Genomic DNA, 17,801 nt, shown 5'->3' with positions numbered 1-17,801 from the left:
TTCTGAATTTCTATCTTTGTAGACTTGTGTTGAAAGTGAAGTCAAGTTCAATGTTTCTAATTCACCCATCACCACTATATGAGGTGTTGCTAATTAGAGTAAATTTTACTGTTGGCTTACAAGAAGTTTTGTTATAATTATGTCAATTATATAATAATGTCATTTATATAATAATAATATAATATAATAATGTCAATTAATCTAATAACTTCTTGAGAGAATTTTGCATGTGCAGTTGAGTGTTGTATACAATATGGAAGCCAAAAAATTCATTCGGACTTAATTGTCACCAGCATTGGTACAGGAAAGAAAAACATCAATACATTGTAAAAGTAATTAGTAAACAGTACTCTGTGGGATCACTTTTACACATTTGTTTCTAAAGTCATAAATCAATATCAAAATAGCTAGAGGGACTACATGAGTCCATCAGTAGTTTTAACAAAAACTTACAGCCATTAAAAGAAGATGGCTAAACTGAATATCATTGTGTTATTATACTTTATAAAATCACATTAATAGCTTATAAAATTATAGTCTAAAAGTCTATTATATGGTACAGAGAACTATTTCACAAAGCTTCCTGGAAATCAAACTGACTATTAATTACATTAAAATATGGGGTATGGGTCAAACTGGCTTACAGGTCTGAGTAAAATGGGTATTCAGTATGACATACAAAAGTAACTGACTTACAATGCATTGAGTAAGTGGCTGAGAGGAATCCCAAGGACACATACAATTGACAAAAATGCAAAAACTGAATTTAACTCTAGTGCTTATTCTTATCTGCAGTCCTATCATTTTTTTTGAAGCTTTATGTCATTTTGTCTTACCCTGAGTGAAATATACCTCATGATAGAACTCTGCTTATGAAAATTGTAATGCATTATTTAATTTCCACAGTTGGTTTTCCTGATATTTTATTAACACTAATATTGATGTCATGCTATAACAATAATAGTGAGGTTCAAATCATAAAAGGCCTCGATATTCAACTGCTAGTTGATTGAGGTGTAGCTAACATTTCATTTCTTATGATGCTTCATAAGCTCCAAAATCTAAATATTTAACCTTTTCAACACCTTGAGGAGACTGGTGGATGAATTTTATTACTTCTCCTTTGAAGAGGAGCAAATGAGACTGAACCAGTCACAGAAGACCAAGTTCAGAACTTAGACCTTGCTTGGACTGTGTTCAATAAGAATATCTGGGTTGTTTGGTTTTTGTCTAGGAGAAAGTGAAATAATCTCATTTAAAAAAAATAAACTCTCACAAATAAACTCAGGTCTCCTGTGCACTTTTTGGTAGCTGACAAACTTCATGTAAATATCAGAGCTTCTTGTAAGCCATCCATAAAGGAAGGAGTAGCAGTTGTTTCCCCTATTTTATCTTGTCAATTGTCTGTTTGCGCAGCTGGATTTGGAGTCCTTATATAGAATAAATATGCAGCAAGTAGAATTGATCTCTAGTTTTAAAAATATACACATCTAAAAATGACAATATTTGAATTTGCTAAAATCTGACTAGTTTGAATCAGTTTCATTATAAGCTTAATGAACAACTAGAAATATGGCAAACATCTATTCTGATGTATGACAAACCACACAGGGTGTGGAAATCTGGGATATATTTATATCCTAAGGATTAGCTCCTGTACGGTTTGGTGATATTATTCCATTTTTACCGACTTTCAGGGTTATTCTTATGGACTGATTTTAAAACAAAACATAAATAAAATCAAGTTAATAGCAATGACTGGAAAACAGGTTTTTTAAAGGGTTTTGTAATGATAAATATGAGCTGGAAGGTACTTAGCATGTTTACAATGAATGACCTTCTTATATGGTTACATGTATTTTAGGATACAAAAGCCCTAGTGTCTTTCAGAGAATATAGCAGAAGTCATGCAGCTCCTATTTATAATTAATTTCTAGACTGAAATTTTGTCTTGATTTACTAAAAAAGCCTACCTACCTAACACTTATTCATGACAGCAACACAAAAACACAGAAACTCAAAGGAAGAGGAAATTATCAGATAACAAAACCTCTGCAGTTTTCAGGCCTATCAGCAGACTTTTCAAAACTCAGTCTTATCAACAAGTCTTAGAGTAGTACTCTGTCTTATGTCATATTTGAATTACACCAAAATTAGTAAGATGCAATTTCCTGCTATATTTTTGTATGACTTCTTTTTTACTGTCATGTCAGAAAGCTGCCGGTCTATGCTCATCAGAGAACTATATGCTGTAGATAAATTAGAGACTTCAGAGTTTTTAAAAAGTATAATGTATTATGCTACTTGATTCCTAACAGAGTAAAACACCATATATAAAATTATACTATATTTCTAACAAAGAATAAAACATCATATGGGTTTGTGTGGAACCAATAATGTAATTTAGACATACAAAACATGCAAGGAAAAGCCCCATAACCTCTAATAGAACGTGACTTAAAATGATCTTGTGTATATTGCAGTTTTTCTGGACATAATGCAAGCAGAAAGAAGTAAGCACAGCTGGGTATGTGTTTAATGCTCATTTCTCCCATTCCTTGCCCTCTCCCCAAAAAAACACACTGAAAAAAAAATCTCAGTTCTTGTGATCCAGTATTGTGGTCAAGGAAACTAAGTCAGTAAAACTCTGGCTGTACTCTACTGTATAGGTATAAATAAATGTGCTGAGGGCAATCTCTTTCAGTGAGTTCCATGTAAGGATCTGACACCCACTTTTTAAAGACAAATGCTGAGCAGACTGCTATCTATAGTCTCTGCCACTGGCTCAGTGACATGGGCTAATCACATGGGTCCGTGGAAGAGGAAGAAAAGAAGGTCTTGGGAACTTCTTGACAGAGAAGAGACAAGAGCTCAAGGGTGTTAATCAATGACCATACCCTTAGACTTGAGGAGAAAGAAATTCTAGCACACCACAAACTGCTAATTAACTGAATTTTTGCATGGTGAGGTAAGCCTTGCAAAGGAGGCCAATCTTTTGTTGTTTACAAGGCCTGAATCTTTCAAATAGTTTAAGTTACTGTGGTTAAAATTCCTTTTCAAAGTCAGTATTCATTGGCATTCCTAGGGTTCTAAAAGGAAGCTAGGCTTAGCTGGAAATGTTAGGCAAATCTGTGATCAGATGACTCTGTGAGTCATTAGGTTACAATCCAGAAAGGCTATGACAAAAAGGGGTGTTAGTATACTTACCTGACTCACATCTGTGCACTCACTTGGTTTGGAAACATATCAGCCCCTTAGCAAATAATTGGGAATGACAATTTCTTGTCTGAGATAGATGCTGCAAAAGCATTAATAAAAGGACAAGCTAGAACACAATAAATTACTTTAGACTATCAAAAAAAGGCAAGTCCAAAAATTTGTTTGCATATAAAAAGTTAAGTAGGGAAAATCAACTGTTTTTTTCCTTTTTTTTGGTAATTATCGGATGATTACATATCTAATAATTAGAACTTGAACTTTGCAGCTGGATGTTCAAAAGCTTGGGCACTGGTGGAATTGGTGTTGTAATACTGAACTGCTAACTTCTAACCTGGAAGTTCTGGAGAGCAAAAAAGCTGTTTGCATTCAATATTGTTATCCTGAAACCTCACTTTAATACCATGGCACCAACAGTTTTTAACAGTCCCCCTACTAATAAGGCTATATTTAGTGTGTAGGAAGCAGTCTTAAAAAGAACCCAGGTTTACTTGCTCCTAAATTAGCACCTTTATAATTGGTCTCTTTATCTCAGTGTAGTTTTGCTTCTGTTTTTCTTTGGTAGGGTGAGTGGCAGACCTCACACTTCAGCTGCAACACTGCAAACCCTCTGAAACCTTCTCTGGATTCAGACAAGATGAGAATTGACACTTCAAGAAGATGTGTATGTCCACATTAAAGCACTTTCCGTATCATTCTGCACAACAAAATGCTGGTTTCATCTGAATGACAGTTTTTCACAGACATGGGTGCGTTCCAAGAATGGGCAAATTCTTGGAGATTACTGTAAAGCTTAGTACCTTTAGTTTGGTATTTTTTAAAGCCAGTGCTCAGGGCTGTGTCACTGCTGGCAGGGAGCGCTGGCCCTCAGCGCGGCTCCGCGCCGCGGCTCCTGCCCTTTGCTCACGGGCCGGGCGGGAAGGGAAGCTCGCCGCCCTCCCGGCCCGGGCTGGGCAGCACGGGAGGCCTGAGAAGCTGTGATGCGCCGGGGCACACACACAGCGCTCCGGAGCCGGAGCCTGCCAGCGGGTTTCCCAGTGGCTCCTCAGGAAATATGTGGCCCGGCCAGAACGCCCTGAGCCAGGCGCGGGGGGCGGCGGGCGCGCCCAGGTGCGGCCCCTCCTGCGCAGGCAGGGACGGAGCTCCGCGGGCGCGGCCTGCCGGGGAGCAGCGCGGGGGTGGGGTGGGGTGGGGTGTGGAGCCAGCCCGGCAGGAAGGAAGGAAGGAGAGAAAGCCATCAAGAAAGTGAGCGAGTGGGGAGCCGGAGGGAGAACTGAAAGTTGAAGCGAGCTAAAGCCTTGCGCTTCCTTCTGCCTCCCCGTCCCCGCCGGCCGCTGGCAGAGGTAAGGCGGGCTCGGTGTGCGGGTTCTGGCAGGGTCTGGCCGCTCCCGGGCCGGCCGCTGCCGCCGGTGATGCTGCGGCTGCCGCTGCCGCCGGCGGCTCCCTGGAAAGCCGCCGGACAGGGCACGGGGGCTGGGGACGGGCATGTCCCAGATGAGCCACACATACCGAAGTTGGGATCGGACTGGAAATAGCAGGTAGGCAGGTAGAAAATAAGGTGTGTATTGCCGACTGTTTTCTTTGTAGCTTCAATTGTTTCAACTATTTGTATGTAAGCGTCACGCTAAAGAACGGTGCTTTACTGCTGTGTATTTATTTACTCTATGAGTCGTTTTTTATGAAGGCAGACGTGAACAGACGTCATGTTAGCTGCCATTATAGATCTGGAAATTTTATCAGAAAACATAAAGTCAAAGAAGCTGTAGTGCGTAATGGATGGAGAATACGAAGTGAAGGATACAGCACCCTAGTGTTGCCACTGCAACTTCCCAAAGTTCCAATTCCACCCTGAGTTTGCTTATTCATGCCATGCAGTTCCTTACTCCAGCGACTCTGCAAGTTGTTCCACTGGAATTTCTTGCAGTATGAGGTTTGACTCCGAGGTAAAGAAAGTTGCTGAACCTATTTCTAGAAGGCAAGTGCTCTGAAATAAAAGAAAAAAAGAAAAAGACAAACAAAGAAACACTTTGACAGAGGATGTGATTAAAGTTATTTTGTAACTATCATCTAGGTTGACCTATGCTTAGTAACTTCCTTGTATTGGTAGAGGCAATAGTTCTATCTGAATTGCTGTAGTCAGTAACCTTTTTTTTTTTTTTTTTTTTTTAAGCAATCTATATGCTGATTGTATAATGTAGGTTTGGGGAAAGACCTTTAATCTACAATATTTTCTATGTTAATCTTGTCAGTTTGTGTGACGTCAATTGCAATGCGAAGATGAAATAATTTACTTGCAGATTTTGTTCTTCTCCATGGTAAAACCTGTTGTACTGTTTGTTGGGGTTTTTTAAATTTTTTAGGATCTTAATCTAGTATGTGGTTTAGCAGAAGTTGGGAACAAGCCTGAACTTGATTGTGTTTGTTGAACTGATTGCTCACAGTGTGATTATCTTGCTATGTACTTTTAAAGGTTTGACAGTTTCTTCAGGCTTGTATCTGTATTGATATTAAAAAAGGAAACAAAAGCCTAGTCCCACTTGAGTGTTTCTGTGTTCACCTATAAACTACTGTTCACCTATTTCACTATTAAAATTTGGATTGCTTGCTTGCTTCAACAAAGATTTGTCTATCTCCCAGTCAATTTTGTCTTCAACGCTTTTTCAACTTGAAAAATCAGAATGAAAGAATTTTAAAATTAGTAGATATAGCTTTACAGAATGCTAGATGCAGGTGCTTACCTCCATGTGAGGAAGGGTTCTGAGAATTACAATTGCCATTTTTCTTTGATGCTATTTAGCTGTCACTTTTAGTAAAAGAAAAGAACTATTAGGCCACTCCTGAGTTTTTTTGCCATTCCTTGTCTAAGTCCCTTCCATAAGATGGGAAAAGGAAGAAATTGACAATCAGTTTGTAAGGAAGTGTGAAAAACATCTTCTATGAAGGAAAGTTGGATGATTCCATAAAAGGCTTGAGATGTGTGACAAACATCACAATTCTTCCCCTGCTGAAGCTCTTTTCTTTCCTTGTATTGCTTTATTCACATAGCAGTTTAGGTGTTTTGTCCCTATTTTGATAAAATAGAATGGTCAGATGTCTTCCAAGAAGTTTGATGTTTTTCTTTTTTTTTTTTTTTTTAAATAGCCATTAGAGCATTTTCCTATTTTTAGTAACCATGTTAAGAATGGTGATTTTTTTCTGGGTTACACTACTTAAGAGAATATAGTATTACAACAAGAATCAATTTTATTTAAGCAAGTTCAAATTCCCCTTGTGGTTTTTTTTTGTGTTTCTTCATTGTTGTTTTATTTTTCCCTATTTATTTCTAAGTAGGAAAAATCTGGTTTGCCTTGCTTCTGAAAAGAGATTTGTTTTACGGAGTGTATGAAGCTATGTGCACTAATGTTGTTTACAAATGCTGAATTTGTGGTGGTAGAAATATGGATGTGAAAGAGAATGAATGTATTTGTACGAATGTGTATATGCCACTCCATTTCTAATACTGTACATTCTTTATGGTTTGTATAAATTACTTTGTAAGCAAAATTAAGGAGGAGACTAAATTATTTTTTAAATTGAACAATCATATAAAAATAGAGTAATATATTGAATAAGGTGGTCCTTGAGTTCTGCATTCTTGAGTTCAAACCTTATAAAACATTTTAAGAAGGTATTACTTATGTTCTAGCCTGCAAAATGCTCTCCAGTATGTGTACATTTGTTTAGCAGTTTGTTATGTTAATCTTTGTGTAAGTAACGAAGCCAAATCAGTGGTCAGTATAACCCTTTGCTTAGAGCCACAAAATATGTAATCTTAGTGGTATTTAACCAGTTGCGTAGCTAGGCCAGGTCTGTAACATGTCTTCAGAAATCTTGATGGATACGCTGATAGCTTCTGCCATAGACAACTATAGAAACAGAAAGTGGCTTGGGCTTTATCTTGCAGCTCTGTTGGCATTTTGTGGTCAAAATGTCTTCTCAGCAAGCAGTTCCTTCCTTCCTCTGCTGCATGCTTTGTTCATAAAATACATGGCAAAACGTAATCATTCTTACAGATTTGGACTCAAAGGCTGTTCTCTGCTAGGTAACCCTTTGCATTGGTATGTGGTTTGTACAAAGATGGGTTAGAATCCAAATAGCTGATAACACATGCCTATTTGAGTTCTTGAAGTAACAACACTGGGGGTGTTCCAGAATTAGGTGTAGGCAAAGCTATTGCATGTAGAAAAAGCAGTATTAAGATAGAATATGTGGGTATAAATATTTTTGTCTATAACAGATATATATTTATTTATAAATATATAGCTAAAGATGCTTTCCCAGGTGCATTTTTTGTTATTATGAAAGGTGGAAGGATTGAGAAGATGATACTGTCTGAAAATGAACGTGCACATCCTAAGGAAAAATAGCCAAATGCTATCATGAAACACAGAACTCTCAAGGAAGGTGGAAATGGCTGACATAACCACCTGCAACTGCAACTTTAAAAGCCTTAGACTGATATGCTAACACTGTAGGGGATTTATATACTTGAATATGTGTGTGGTTTGGTTGTTGTTTTTTTTTGGTTTTTTTTCTTTCTTTTTTCCCCCCTTTTATTTGTAGTCTGTTTTATTGTGCTTTTTATTTAATTACTGGGTATCTGAAAGACTATTTTCTGGCCCAAACAGTACCTGTCTGATATTTTTTCCCCCTGGTAATTAATTTCTGTGCTAATTTTTTTTTTCATTCTGTACTCTGAATCTGAGACTATATATTCATCTAGTTAAGAGAATATTCATTTACACTTTCCAGGGTTTAGAGATGAGTGGAGGCCATACTGTTGAATTTTATCCCTTATGACTACAGGCTGCCTTGAAAATTTTGAGGAAATGCTGAGTTTTCAATTTTTTTAAGGCATGATGAAAGTTTTTATAAGCATGCAGGTTAGGATGGGACAAAGGTAAATACAAAAGTGGATTGTTAATCAGTTTAGATCAATCTAATTTAAATTTTTTTAAATGAGCTTGTTGAATTTAAATGACTTGGGAATCTTTAATTGAGGGTTAACTCTGTATTAAAGTTAATCTCTCTTGAGATGCTGATATCTGATTGACTTTAGAGTTGTCTCTCTAAAAGGTTTTAATTGTATCAATTTAATATTCAAGATAAGTCACTTCTCAGAATTGTGGGTAGTGATCAAAGCTGATAAAAATATATCCTGAAAAATGAAGCTAGAGACGAGAGAGAATCCAATGATTTATTTTTAATAAAGGAAAACTTATAGCAATTGATACAGTAAAAATGTAGGCAATGTTTTAAGCCTAAATTCTAGATCATAAATACTGCATTATTTTTGTCATGAAATACTTTGAAGAATTAGGTATCAATGCCTACTGCCACAGACAAATTCTGGGCATAACATTTCTCCTGTTTCTAAATGCTGCTTAAATCTTAATGCTCTTCCACTGAAGCTTTTCTTTCTTTTCCAGGCTGCTTAAGGCTAGTACCTGCATGCCAGGATAGCTGTTATAGTCAGCAGGTTTCCCCAAGGCCAAATTACTCTTTGTACAGAAAGAGAGGTGAAAAACCTGTTGAGTGTTGCTGATCTTAAACCTTCTTTGAGGAAATATGATTTCAGGCTGTTTCAAACACCTTCAGAACAGTAGCATCTGGTTTTTGTAAATTGTGAATTTAGATATGACCCTGAAAGAAAGAATAACTCAAATAGATGACATCTGAAGAATAAGAGCTGAGTTGGAAAATGCTAAGGAAAAATTCATGGACAGCCAGAACTTGCCTGTGGGGTCATGCCTGTTCTCTTTGTGGTGAAGAGAAAACTGCTTCCTTGTCAGAGTTGGTGGTTACCTGTTTGCTGTGTTCTTTCAGGACAGTTTGTTTGAAGGGCTGGATCTACTGTTGCAAACCACGTTATTGAGGATAATACTTGTTCAGTTGGGTTCTGAGTTGAAGAGGGCTTGAAGGCATGGTTCACATAGAATGCTCTAGATACTAATTTTTCCTTTCTTCCATTGCAGGTCTGTGTCTATGTTAAAAGGATTTTGAGATTGGAAGATAAGGGAGTAGAAGCCCTGTTCCATAATTATTGGTGCTAGTGTGGAAATAGGAAAGTTTTAGGTTCCAGCTGTGGTCTTGGACAACTCTTTCTCTCCCTGATATCCAAGTACTGTGTAATTAGAGAGTGTATAGATAAGTAGTTCATTTCTTAACTGTTCATCTTAATGTTTAACTACTAGGATTATGTGTTTTAAGTCTGTATTATTTGTGCTGAGACTTTGATTTTGCTATTTTCTTTATGTAGGCTTAGATAAAAGGAAGGGTTTACCCTTTTTGAAATTATTGTATACAAACAATGAAAAAATATTACTGTTTATCTGACAGGGAGTCTTTCACAATTTCATTCAAGGTAATTGTGAGGTTCAGGTGAGAATTCTTTTTAATGTCCTTTTTCTTTTCCATATGTTTGCAGTCTTTAAAAAATCAGTTTAACGTGAAGAAACTTGAAGAGGTGTCATGAGGAAACGGATTTTTCTATTGGCTGGTGGACATCAAATTCAATAGAGTTTTCTTGCTAGTGAGCATGCATGCAACCTGACTATTTCTACATGACTGTGTGGGGCAATATACGGAATGAAGTTATGTCATCCACAGGCAATGGCACTGATATTGAAGAATTTTTGGTCAACATTAACCTTGCACAGTATCTTCCTAACTTTAAAAAATATGGCTATAACACTGTGACAGATTGTGTGGGAATCAATAACAGTGTGCTTCAGCAAATGGGAGTGTTGCCTACAGGACATCGCAGAAGGATTCTTAAACAGTTAGACAGTCTTTCGGAACCTCGAGGAAATTCTCTTTTCCGTGAAAATTTAAAATTCAAATACATGAAAGGTTTGGAAGAGAAGCAGTATTCATCCTCAGATCAGGAGTCTCCTGTAAGCAGTTCAAGTGTAGATCGGATGCCTGAAACATCATCAGAACAACTTCTTAAAAAATCTTACGTCAATAAGGAAAAGTTTGAACTTGCAGAGCAGAACTCAATGGAGGCAAATGATGATAGCTTTACAAATTTGGATTTTTCTAGTTTATACCAGAATTCAGACAGCATACGAAAAGCTGTCAGTCAAAGTAGAAATATGAAGACGAATACTGAGCAAGATGCATCACTGACAGAAGCTGCTACATACCATGCTGATGAGCACTTGACTTGCCCTTTATTGTTCTCTGATCCTCCTTCATTTGTTCATTCCTGCGAAACAAAATGCAAGGAAAATAAACAGAGGTTTGCAGATGAGGGTGATTTATCTGACAGTAAACCAGATTCTCCATTCTATAAGTTTAAAGGAGAAATGATAGACAATGACTTATATGATTCGTGTACGCTGAACTGCATGAAAGTATTTCCAAGAGCAAGCCGATCTTTTATCTTAAGGCATCGACCTGTACCAGAAATTCCTGAATCAAGTAAAGTTCAAGCTTCATCAAGGTAATTGCTGTTCATTACTGATGAGAAATTACTGTCATGGTAGAACTTAAAAGTTTGGAATTTCTTGATTTTTTTTTCTTTATGTCTTTTTTTAATACATGCTGTAAATACACTGGATTGGATATGAATGTTGCCAAATTAATTGAAGAAGGATTAAGTTTCAATGTACTTTAAAAGCAAAAATGAGAGTGTAAAGGGAAATTTTAGAACAGTGTGTCCTTATAACTGCCCCAATTTTCTCTGCAGCTACATATTAACAAAGAAAGGAGTCTTTATTGATTTAGATATAACTCCTCAAAACCCTTATATAAAGCATAATCAAGAACTTCAAGATGGCTTTTGGGTTAATTTCTGAACTGGTAGTCATTTAATTGTCAACTTTGGAAAATGAAGGTAACCATTTATTCATATTACGTGTTGGCTTTTGCTGGTGGTCTCATAACAACAAAACCTTAGCTTTTAATGATATTTCTAGTATAAAAATATTTCTGAGACATTCCAGCAAGGGAAAACAGCAGTGGAAAAAGAAAGAAAAAAGAGATAATAGATGTGAAAGGTTTTTCAGAGTTTCTGGAACCTTTTAATTTGTTTCTAAATATTCAGGTGATGTGACTGTATTTTTCTTCCTTCAAAATGGTTGAGTTCATAATTTGAATTCAGAAATTACTGAGTGGCACTTATTTCTTGAATAAGCATTAGTTGTTGTAGCTCATCTGGGAAAAGTATGATAGAATGTTGAGAAAAATATCTGCTATTGGGACTTAATTCAAGACCTATCTTAACAAAAATATAATTGTTGGAATGTTCAAATAATAGGCACTGAATATGTAGTCAATCACAATACAATATTACAGTCTTTAAGCAAAAAATATCTTCACACAGGTTAATTTGTAATATATTTGGATCTATTAAGTAAGTTTTAGTTGTCATTCTGGTGACATTTGTCAAGTTGTTAAGTGTGTTAAACAGAAGAAAAATTACTGCAGAGGCATATGCAAAGTTTTGTTGGCGTGGCCATATCCAGATCATTAGGTCGATTTTTTTTTTTTTTAAATTTTTTTGAACCACAAGCTATGCCTGGAAGGGACATGTCTAAGAATGTTTTGTATTTATCTTGCGTTTTTCATCTGCATATCTCAGCAGTTAGAAACATCATCGAGTTTATACATGCTCTAAATGCAGGGGTTTCCCAGCATTTATAAGTTTTTATATTACTGAACGATGTCAAAATTAATCTTGTCATACAATTGTTTGATCAGGTGGAGCGGCAAAGATTCTTTGCAACAATTAGTGATTTTTTTGGTGTGCCTTAAAAACTGCTTCATTGATGTCTTCTAAATTACAAAAACATTGTGCTCATTGAAACTTGAGTATACCTGTGTTTCAGTGAGGAGCAGATTTATGTTAATTTTTGTAGAGTGATTATCCCTACTTCATTTAATAAAGCTATTCATACTGAGACAAAATGGGATTCTTAACCTAAGAAATAATAACTACATCCTAAAAGAGTACTCTCACTGTCTTTTGAGCAGCAATCATCCAGTTGAGAGAATATGCTGTTTTTGTACTCTTCCCACCATTGGAGTAAATCCTCCAATTCCCAGTCTGTTAGTGATTGGTATGTGACTGGGTCACTAAGTTCATTACTCACTATTTTGACTTGTGAGCTCCAGTATCTTTTCTTGGTCTTTATGCTCCAGTTACAGCAGTGTGGAAATCCTGAGGGACCTGAGTCTGTCTGCCAAAGATCGAGGCTAAACAAGAACTTCATGGCCAAACTTAAACTTTGCAGAAAAATTCTTGATAACCTTGCTGACAACCTTTTCATAGGGGTGGAGAACTATTACAAAACTTTAAAATGGCATTGTGCAAACATCTTTAACCTCAGGAAAGACTGTATCTTACTCACAGAATTGCATAGACAAACAGCTTCAGCCAGCCTTATTGGCAGATGCTGGTTTGATCCTTATTATATTGTATAAAGGCTATTCCATAGAGGCAGACAGATCCTGCTGAAATCTGAGGAAGTCAGTATTTCCTTCTAGTCATTCATGGATATTAGTCATTAAATTTTCATGCAAGGAGTACTTTCCTCATCGCCTCCTGTGTGCCTTTAGCACAAAAAGTTCTTACAGTGGGTCTCCTTGTGCCCCATAGTAGGGCTCTGACACTGTCATTTTTATTACTACTGATGCACTTACCTCCCTTCCAATTTTATCTGCTTCCCTGTGCCTCGCTTCTGCTCCTGGCTTTTGCCTGTAACAAAGCTGGCATCTGGAAAGACACCATAGGATTTTAGAAGTTGAAAAAACCTTGGGTTTATTTCTTATATGAATTATGGCACTACAGTGTGGCAGCACTATAATATTGGGGGGTGCAGAATTAAAAAAGAAAAAAGTGAAAATTACGCATTTTTCTTAATAGTGGAGTTATTGTACAGATTTTAGTACTGGTTTTTGTTGCTCAATATTGATGTGTAGTTATACTAAATTGTTTTCAGCTGGACTTTTCCTTATTGTATCATTATGAGCTCTCTCTTGTTAGAGAATTATTAAAGATCGGTCAAAGGTGTTTAAAACCACAAAGTGAAAAATTGAAAATAATGAAAGTATTGCAATGGATGGACCTAACCACTGATGTGTGTTTATGACAAGATTAAACATAATTAGTTTTGAAATAGTTTTAGAGGCTTTGGGTACTTTGGGTAATGTCAACTAGCAGTCACTCCTCTGTGAAATAGTTACCATTGCATCATTCTGGGAAGCAATCTGTTCAAACAAAAAGCTGAAGCAGACTTATAGCATGGTAGATCTGATTTTTATACAGAATAATACGCAGATAAAATTTAAGACTGATTTAGATTTTTTTCATGTCATCCATCTTTGTTACTTGTGTTGTGCGGTAGTGGCATTGTTCTTATTCTTTATTAAGAGAAGTAAGAAACACAAGACCAAAATTCTGGGCAGCATCCTGCATATGGGGGACGATATAAATAAGTAAAATAGATAATGGTGCTTGGCCTGAGCAGGCACCATTTTTTTTCTGCAGCTGGCAGATCCTATAGTTAGAATTTCTTGCTTGGTGCTGATACCCTTTAAACTCTATTTCTTAACATACAAGTGGTCAAGATTGCTAATGAGGTGCAAGACTGGTGTTGCTGTGTTCTACCAATGCTGTGTTCTGCCACACAAAATAAATTTTTTAGAAGAAAGAAACTGGTCCCTCTCTTTTCCTGTGGTAAAGTATCATTATTACTTTACCTCTGCTAGCAGTCAATGAACCCCAAAGGTTTAACACAGCACACTAGAGCAGTTTTGATGTGTTTGCATTATGGGAGGGTTAGGTCTTGAGATTGATAGAAGCGAAAACTTGTCTTGAATGAGTTTGAAAACAAAAGCTTCTTTCATTTAAAACACTCAGCAGATGAATGCCAAGTAAAGACTTTGAGGCACTGACTGCTTGCACTGACCTCCTTCCCTCACTTACTTGCAAGGTGACAGGAGTATATTGAATAAACCAGCTTGATGAAAAGTTCTGTGCAAAGTTTTAGCTTTCCAGCCTTTCAGCATTTAGCCGGACCAGTCACTGCCTCATCACATCCTTTCATCCTGTTTATGCATAATATGGGGTGCTAGAGAACTGTGTGCAGCTTGAGCTGTATCCGGTACCTCTTAATATATGAAAACAGGGAGTCTCAATCACCACAGCTGTAACTAAGTCAACATTGAATAATAATTGAAATTATTATAATGAATTACCTTTGAAAAATTGGTGCACTTTGTGATTGACAGACTGCTTGCACCAACCTTCCGTTTAAGAGCAAAATAGAGAATATCATCAATCTTGTTTGAGGTACTCAGTTTTTGAATTGAAAAAATTCAAGAGAAGAGGTTTCACTTTCTGAAATGGCAAAGAAAAAGTCGTAGATTGATACACTTGATATAGGTATAAGATTTTTATAAGATTTTTTTTTCAATTTTTTTCCTCCAACAGCTGTCTTCAGTATTTTTCTCTCTTTTAATCCAGGTATTTAATTTGTACAACAACTAGCTTACTATTCTATTAATCATTCACAAATTATTATCATTTTATAGCTTGTACTATAGGGGTTTTATGACACATATCTTTCAAGTAGATACTCAAAGTGAGCTCATTTCCTTTATTTTATATCTTCAGGCAGTTTTTAATTTACATAAGTTAGAAATTTGCTTTCCAAAAATGACAGGTATTTTTGAATGCTGGAAAATATATATAGTTGTTTTTTCAGCAGGTTTTTGTGCCATACATAAATGTAGGTGCATGATCAAAAAGAATACACAAGTCCTGAAAAGTATATGGATTAAAAAAAAAAAAAAAAGTGTGGGGTACTTTGTGTGTGTGTGTGTGTGCTTTTTTTTTTTTTTATTATTTTTTTTTTAAGCTGACTTGTTATTTTTCATTACCTGGTGAAATTATCCATCCACCCTGAAACTAAGCAAATGACTCACTGTATTATACAAGGAAAGCCTCCATACTTTTAAAAGCTCCTCAAGTCAAAGCTGTTTTTCTGTAAGTCTTAATTTAGTTTAATGCTGCTAATATCCTTCAAAAGATATCAACCTACCAACAAAAAATCTGATCTGTGTTGAAATGCATGAGGTTAGGTTTTGGTTTTTTTAAAGCATACTAAGTTCGTACAAATACATGAAATTAGTTTGCTAATGGAGATTCAAAAAGTGTAACTACATGAATTTTAGTAAAATGTATGATGAAACACAGACTTTTAAAGTATTTATTGTAATTATGACTCAGAAGAGTAGTCAATTATATATGGGAACTAGGCCATGATCCATGCTCACTGGGCCAAACTCACCCTGTGTTTTCTAAACCCAGGATTTTAAAATGTAATCATTGGGGAACTTATTTTATGTAACCTGGGTAACATTTGAAATGTCAAGTAACTTTGCATGGTGTGGCTTCTATCTTGAATTTAATCTAATAAAATTTTTCAGGCAGATTTAGTTGTGGAGTAAAAATTATGTGAAATAATAGTTCATGAATGCTTGCTTTCTGTCACAAAGAAGCATCATTTTGTAGTTAAGAGTGATTCAAGTTGGACTTCATGGAACAGTAGGTCTAAAGTTCTAAATGTAGCTTATCTTAAAATAATAAAATAATAAAAGTTTTCAATATGTTAAAAAAGGAAACAAAAGTTAGGAGATTTATATTTTTAGTAGAAGACAATTGCCTTTGGCTTTAAAGGATGGAGGACCCACAAACTTACAAAAACCAATAAGGCTCTTACATGGCATTTATAACCCTCAGAATATTCTGTAAGGATGCATGAGAACCTTCAGTATGCTTATTTTAAGCAGAGAAAATGAAACTAAGATGAAAAACTGCTAATTATGTTAATGGGGGAGTTCAGAGCTTGACTGAAAAGACCTCTAATCCAGAATGCTGGACTAGTGAAGGTGGGTTAGATGTTCTAATTCACATGTTTTTCTTCCTGTGTCCTGATTAGAAACCTGAAATATTAATAATAACAATAATATTTTACTATACTTGCTGAAATTGCTGAAATACATGGGGCCAGCACACCACTAATAAAATTACTTTTCTGCTATGCATGGACATACCTTCTTACCCATGTATAAAATGTGTAGGCGTTGTCACTGGCAGTTGCAATGCAATGCCATTTACCTCTTGGTTTTAAAACTTCGTGGGGGAAAATAATTCACCTTAGGAAAGTAAAACTTTGCAGTAATATTTTTTTCAAGTGTTTGGGAGCATGTTTTGTCTGGATTCTCAGGCCCCTTACAGATTTAAAGTAGATTTTCATAGTACATCCTTTTTTAAATACAGTCATTGGTAATCATTGGGAAGGGAAGGGAAAGGTTGGGAATCTGGGAGTTCCATTCTTCAAGCAATCTCAATGTTTTTAAGGTCAATTCAGAACAAAAAAAAACCCCAAATTTGAGATATCTGCTAGGATCAGAGAAATATTCAATGTCATAAGGGGAGGAAAACATAATATTATGCGACTAATTAATATTAGATTAATATTTATTTCAAAATAAATCAGAAAATTTCCCCAAATTTAAAATCTATTGTTTCTATATTTGTATATAATTTTATTTGTTTAATTGCATGAAATGTTTTTGCTTATTTTCTGGGAAATTTCAATTAATGTTTTCATTCTGTGCTTTGTTTTGTTCAAGTTCCCTTCAGAGAAGAAGAAATATGGGCCTTGTAAATATTTCTTGCACTGGGAGGCAAACTTCACAAAACAGTGAGTTAAGCTTGCTGATATTTACCTCTTGAATATTAAGGGGAAAAGAAAAATTTGGACTGGTTGTCTAAAATAAGTATTACTTACCTATTTTAAGAAATATTGGGCATCTCAAAAATCTAGAAGAACTGATTTATGTGATAGCAGAGTATTTAATCACTTCTGCATTTTTACTTATTTTTTGGTTACAACCAAATAAAGTAGAAATTAGAAAATCTACTCTTTAAGCCCAATTTATTTTAATATACCTTTTTTTTTTTTTAGACTACTGTTTTAAGTTTCTAATTTTAGATCCAGTTTTTTTTAAGCAGGGTTAATTTCTTGAAAGAGATAAGGAGTGTATTCCTGACTAATGTTGCTTAATTTGTTTATAAATGCTCATAGCTCCTGGAAAGAACAGGAAATTTATTGTATTAAATAGTTTACTGAAGTGTTTTGAAATCTTGTGCAGTCAGCTGGAAACTTCTTTCATATTCAAAAAATATCTTTTTTGAAGTTATGTGTATTTAGTTTAAGCAAATACTTGGTGGCAAAATGAAGATTGTGCACAAAAGTGTTGTGTGGTGGTTTACTTTTGGTATTTTTTTAAAGTCAGAATAAAGAGCTTTGGAGTTATTGCTTCTTAGACTAGACAACTAAAGTTTTTTTTATTTTAACTTGATGTAGAGTAGGAAAGAAGACTATGCTTGTATTCAAGTTATATTCAAATTACATAATAATAGTGATAATATCTGTGGTGAAAAGAAGGTATCTGGAGTTCACATAGGAATTGGACATTGTTTCTTGTTCCTCAAAGCTTTTTCTGGGAAGGACAGGGAAATTACAAGC

The 17,801-nt window shown here is 35.6% G+C and overlaps 1 protein-coding gene across 3 annotated transcripts in view; it reads left to right on the top strand.

Annotated features, from left to right (window-relative positions):
* Positions 1 to 4,422: 4,422 nt before the first annotated feature.
* The window catches only part of ARAP2 (ArfGAP with RhoGAP domain, ankyrin repeat and PH domain 2), a 117,624-nt gene continuing 104,245 nt past the window's right edge, over positions 4,423 to 17,801 (top strand). The window contains exons 1-3 of one of the 3 annotated variants that reach the window (XM_072928061.1): positions 4,423 to 4,559; positions 9,683 to 10,702; positions 16,903 to 16,973. In XM_072928061.1, the coding sequence (XP_072784162.1) occupies positions 9,798 to 10,702; positions 16,903 to 16,973 (976 nt within the window). In that variant the 5' untranslated portion in view covers positions 4,423 to 4,559; positions 9,683 to 9,797. Of the gene's footprint in view, positions 4,755 to 9,682; positions 10,703 to 16,902; positions 16,974 to 17,801 lie in introns of all 3 variants that reach the window. The other 2 variants (XM_072928059.1, XM_072928060.1) reach the window with 2 other exon arrangements.

Source organism: Taeniopygia guttata, chromosome 4, assembly GCF_048771995.1.
Source record: "Taeniopygia guttata chromosome 4, bTaeGut7.mat, whole genome shotgun sequence".
NCBI lineage: Eukaryota > Metazoa > Chordata > Aves > Passeriformes > Estrildidae > Taeniopygia > Taeniopygia guttata.
This window is presented reverse-complemented; position numbering and strand designations above follow the sequence as displayed.